Raw genomic sequence first — 6,000 nt, forward strand, 5'->3', positions numbered from 1 at the left:
ATCCATCAACAACTGTAGGCCAAGCTACCATTCAGCAGGCAAACAGCTGTCTTTTTTGACTGCCTGATCTCAGAAACTTTCAGATATCCTAAATTATCTGGCAGTGTGTTAATTCCCCACCGAACAAAAGGATAGAGCGATTGAATTCCAACCACCTCATCCTTGTGTGCCCCAACATCATCTGTCAGGAGAAAGTCAGAAGGTCCCGATACTCATTCGATAGTGGGCAGAGCCCACCAAAATCTGCTCGACTTTGATCAAATGTGTAAGCTTAAAAATGCACAGCAAGTGATATAGGAAGCAAATAACCCATATATTGCCTATAACAGGTCTCCACATTGTGCTACAAGTGAATGGAAACTGGTGACAACTGAAACAATCTATTATCATATATTGTAGGTCACTTAATATGTTTTATCAGATCTAATACCTTACTTAGATGGATCCATGCAAATTCACCATCGAAGGGCGTAAGGACAATTAGTCTTATATCACGCAGGTCAAAAAATTAAACATAAGTGTTGACAATGTGTCCAGCAGATGACCACTGGCCTGTTTTATACATACAGTCAATTAGTGTATAATTGTGAAAAGTGCATTACATATAATACACAATGAATATGTGTCCATTTCTTAACTTTCCACCACTTGCTATGAGAAAACCATGCTACGCAGCAATAGAAAATGAATGCATGGAGCGCTCCGTCTCCTCTCTTTACACTTCCTCATTGAGTTGAACCCAAGCATATTTGTAGTGTGTAGACATGTAGACTCCCATCATCATCTGCCCTTCCCTCTGCACTCACCTTGTCTTTGAAGGAGGCCAGTTCTGTGTTAAGCTTTCCCTCTCCACTCTCCAAGTTGAGTGAAGTCTGGCTGTCACAGTTCACACTCACTTTAGTCTTAATGATCTCTTCGGTGCTTTGGGAATAGGATATGTTTGTAGTGCTGGACTCTGTTGTGTGGTTTTCGGATGGCGAAGAGCTGAGGTACAATTTACGTTCAGTATCTGCATCAGGACGCCAAAGTGGCAAGTTATAAGAATAGGAGAATTCAGCCATTTAGACCTGTTAGTAGACTTGCTGTGGACTCTGGTAATAAAATCTCTTTTTTGTTTCCAGAAATCTGTGAGAAGCTCTGATTCCAGAGCGGGAGAACACAACCTGGGTGTGCCTGACACAGGGAGAGGCTGCAATTACCAGCTGTCTGAAAAATACAGCGGGGTGTCAGCCATTCGGTATGCTAATGTGGCACACACACAAATCCCTCACATGTCTATAGAAATATCCCAATGTATTGTATGAGTGTCCACTCTTTATAGGCTTTAGATATATGTCCTACGCACTACAAACCGTCCTGTAAATGTTCCTATTTGGGCACCAAGGACAAGACTGCAAACAATACCTCTCTGTACTTCTACACGTCGAGACAAGTGCGCATAGCTATTTCACAAGAAGTCTACACATTTTCAGAAGCAGGTCTAAGGATGTAATTGATGTCATACTACTGTACACAATGTAGAGGTGCACCAAATCAATTGTGATGGACACACGAATGCTACAAGCCTGTTCCCCACAGTATGATTCACTGGTCAGCGGTGGTGGACAGTGTTGGACTGGGGTTTCTTGGGCTCATCAGAGAAAATAATTCTCAAGGTGCATTCTCTTGGTGTCCAGGACATGTGCATGTTCAATTTTAATTACTTCGCAATCTTTGATGTTATTGTTGCACACAGGACATATCATATAGATTATTTGTGAATCAACCTATAAGAAATGGAACCCAAGTGGCAAGTGACTGCTTCAAAGTCAAAAGTTGTCTTCTTCTTGCACACTGGCTTATAATTTTGTAAGAGTTGGGACACACTGAAAGATTTTCTCCTATTATGGTGGCCGTGTTTGATCATGGTGGTCAAATCATGAAGCCTAAAGAAAACATTTCATCTGTGAAACTGTGCTACATGTTACCTTAAATATTCTGCAGATCTCATTTTAGATCCTTTCGGCCCAAAAGGTAAGGTGCATTTATACTCAAAGATTATCGTGAACCTGATGAATGAGCAAAATGCTAATTTGTTGGGTGCAATAGTCTTTTTGGCTGCACAAAGATCATTATTCTCGGCAGCACATCATCTTGTGCAAAGGAAGACGTGCGCTGTTGAGAACAATGGCAGCTTTATGTGCACTATGCACATCTTTTACCGCGGTCTTCCTGTGTAATTATGGTATTAAACAACCTCCACTTGGTAAATATTTTATCAAGTATTAAGTAAAAATAGAATTTTCAGTAAGTTCCTTTGGGCTGGTATAATGGGCACTATACCCTTCCAGTGCTGTTATGCTGATACAGTAAAGTGTAGTAACATTCACAGAAAGTCTTAAAGGGAACCTGACAGGTCCCCCATGCCCTCCAACCCACCAGCATTAGACTATTTGTTGCTAAATACCCTTCCTAACCAGCCCTCTATAGTGTTTAACACCTAGACCCATCTACTATATAATCGGCTTATCCCGTCTGTCTGTCCGTCCAGGAAATCCCGCGTCGCTGATTGGTCCGGCCGATGCGGGACTTCAGAACAAGATGGAAGCCGTTAGCGGCTCATCTGCCGCACGGAGGTCAGCGGCGATGCAGCCGGGAGATGACTTGCGCTAGCCGGTCATCTCCCGGCTGCTCACAGCGGAAGTGCCCGCACAGGCAGCACCGCTCCCCGGTCCTCACTAACACGGTTCGCTGATTGGTCGCGGCCGCCGGCCGTGACCAATCAGCGATATTGGCGCGAAATTTAAAACACCGCTGTCCTGATTGGTCGCGGCCGGCGGCCACCACCAATCAGCAACGAGCGCAGTCCGGCTGCGAATTGGCGCCAGATTTGAAACACGCTTCGCTGATTGGTCGCACCCACCCGGCCGCGACCAATCAGCGATAATGGCGTGAAATTTAAAACACCGCTTCTCTGATTGGTCGCGGCCAGCTGGCTGCGACCAATCAGCGGCTGGCGCAGCCCGGCTGCGAATTGGCGCCGGATTTGAAACACGCAGGCCACCGTCGGGAGATCAGCGGCGACGCAGCCGGGAGATGACCGGCCACGACCAATCAGCCAAATTTTAAACACCGCTCTGCTGATTGGTCGCGGCCACCGGCCGCGACCAATCAGCGATTTTGGCGCCAAATTTAAACACGCTCTCTGGCCAATTGGCGCCGGATTTAAAATAAGTACGCCACCGTCGGGAGATAGCAGGGCTGACTCCGCCCATGTGGTCATGTGACTCACCAACTGCTCATGACGTACTGAACATGTTTTGTCAGTCACAGTGTGTGATGTAGTGCACAACCCATTTAAACACTGCTTCGCTGATTAGTCGCGCCCAGTCGGCCGCATACATATTCTAGAATACCCGATGCGTTAGAATCGGGCCACCATCTAGTGTTTAAAAAAAGGTTTTATAAACTTTGCGTTTCACATCTAATTAGGCCTTCAACTGGTCCATTGGACGTTGTTGGCTCTCACAACATGTTATTACGCCCCTGTGGGTATGATAACATAATTTGCCAGTCATCACCAGCTCTCTGCAAAACTCACATATGCCCACATCATTGCTCCTCTGAAGTCGGGTGTACACTTCCTGGCTTGAGAGGTGCACTGCCCATGTCCGGTAGTGAGGAAGCATCAGGTATGGCTCTGATCTACAGCTTCTTTCTGAATCCACAAGCTTCCAGGTGTAGGAAGTGATGTTCACAGACTGGCATGAGACAGAGATCAGAGAGTACCCGAACCCTCACTGAATGGTCGCCCAGACTAATAATGTGAGCATGCTGCTGGGCTCCTCCAAAGTCATTGCAGGAACAGGGACTTAATCTTAGACAACGCTCTCTGTCAGAAAATGAAATCTGTCAATCAAGCTCAGGGACAGTGCCAAAAACGCTATTAGCCATGCCAAGGGCGCGCCAAAGTGCCCTCATTAGCATATAGGTTGTAAATTAATTTTTCTGCAACTAGAACACTAAAATGAATGTTACTGCTATCATACATATAGGGGCCACATGAATGTTTAAGTAGCTGATTTTGCATTTTGAGGGTGACAGGCCCCCTTTAAGAGTTTTTTTTATTTTGTTAAGTGGGTAAAATTGCTAAGTGCTTGTAAAAACAAGCAACTTAAAAACTTATCTCATATTAAAAATCCTCAATGTTCCCAAGAAGGGAAGGATTTATAAATCTCTAGTGTACTGCTCATTGTCTAGCTTATGAACCACTTCTGCAGTGAATCAAACAAGGAGCACAACTAGAACTCTAGTGCTGTCTGAAGAGACAATTTGCATATTTCCCAGAGGAGTATTGCGGCTTAAAAGTCTCCTCACCTTGACATGCTTAACGTGTTACTCTCCGCAAGGAGAAATGTTACCCCTTGGATACCAGTCAAACAAAGAGCACTCACTTTTATGCTCTTTGCTTTAGAGCCTGCAGGCGCTGCACTAAAGCTGACTTGGTCCAGGGTCCATATACTCCTCTAATGCTGCAGAGATAAAGCTGCCTCTGCCAGCGGCACAGGAGAGCTCACAGTTTTGGAGCAGTGGTGTGACCATGATGCTGGTCCTAACTGTCAATCTTCAGGAGTGCACTGCCCCCCCCCAACTAGCAGGAAGCTAGGAAGCATAGGAGTTGTGCGTTCCTGAAGATTAGTCCACCCCTTTAAAACATTGAGTAGTAATCTATAAAACATATAATTCCAACACTATAAAATGGTTTATTGGTTAATCCCTTTATCCCTATTTCTTTTAAACTAATTTCCATCAGTTATTCTTGAACTTGGATGAAACCTCAATAATAATGTCATACAATCTCTAGAAGGAAGGGCCAGGGATTATGAGATTACTCCGACAAAAAGATAAAGTGTTTACATCGTTGACTTTTTCTCAAAATATTGACTTAAAGCTGAACACATCCTGTCAAGTAGAGGCATATCCCATTGATCCTCCTCCTATTTCATTGTACGTTTCTGTTATCGAACAAGACTCTTATATAGGGTGTATCAGGTTGGATTTTTTAGTTATGTTGAAAAGTTTAATATCTTGGCCATATACTTTCTCTAATGCTTATTTTGTCTTATTTACCAAACATATTGAAGTTTTCTCATACAGAAAGATGGTTGCAGTTGCATGATGGAAAAAATGAGGCTTCTAATCAGTATTTTAATATGTGATAAATATTATATGCAGAGTGCTTTATATTGTAGGCCAGGGTGGTCAGCTAGCTGCCTTTCGGGAGGAATTATATTGAATAACTGTTAATTTAGAACCTAGTTAAAGAAGCATAAAAGCACATACTGTTCCATTTATAATCTTTTAAAACCTCATTAACATGGCAGAATAGTGGCTCAGTGGACAGGTGGGGTCCTGGTTTCAAATCTGACCAAAAGCATCAAATACATGGAGATTTTCATGTTTTACCTGTGCATGGCTTTCCCTTGGGTATTCTGGTTTCCCCACACACTGCAAAACCATGCTCATAAGTTAATTGGCTTCCTATGAAATTGGCTGTAGTGTGTCTGAGATATGGAATTTAAATGTGAGCCCCATTCTGAAAAAGGACATAATAAGTAGATTGCGACAATCTATAAAGTGCTGCAGAATATCTTGGTGTTATCTAGGCAACCCAAAAAAATACTGGATTATTCTAAACACTAGTACTGCTCACACCACACTCTATCCACATACTACCTACACAGCAGTGCCACCAGATACTCACCATCATTTGGCCCAAGAAGACATCTAGGTATAGTAATGAAGTCAGCACAGGAATAAGAGCAAAACAAAGGACCATAATATTGTGCAAGCCAGAATATAGTACCCAGTGGCTATGACATGTTGCCAACACAGGTTATAGTGCAAGGTGTGGCTGGAGCTTACCTTTATTAATACTGTGCTGTCTAATCCCCAGTAAGGAGTGCAGTAAAATGGCTGGCTCATTTGAGAAGTGAAAAATACCAGGGATGGAGGCAGGCA

At 43.6% G+C, this 6,000-nt stretch overlaps 1 protein-coding gene across 2 annotated transcripts in view; it reads right to left on the reverse strand.

Annotated features, from left to right (window-relative positions):
* LOC141197796 (keratin, type II cytoskeletal 80-like) overlaps window positions 1–5,764 on the reverse strand; it is a 61,824-nt gene extending 56,060 nt beyond the window's left edge. The window contains exon 1 of one of the 2 annotated variants that reach the window (XM_073662884.1): window positions 5,744–5,764. In XM_073662884.1, coding sequence (XP_073518985.1) covers window positions 5,744–5,749 — 6 coding nt within the window. In that variant the 5' untranslated portion in view covers window positions 5,750–5,764. Of the gene's footprint in view, window positions 1–806; window positions 1,362–5,743 lie in introns of those variants that run through there. The other variant, XM_073662881.1, reaches the window with a different exon arrangement.
* Between the last annotated feature and the right edge of the window lie 236 nt (window positions 5,765–6,000).

Source organism: Phyllobates terribilis, unplaced genomic scaffold, assembly GCF_046119375.1.
Source record: "Phyllobates terribilis strain yellow unplaced genomic scaffold, ASM4611937v1 Scaffold_2__4_contigs__length_985480577, whole genome shotgun sequence".
Lineage (NCBI taxonomy): Eukaryota > Metazoa > Chordata > Amphibia > Anura > Dendrobatidae > Phyllobates > Phyllobates terribilis.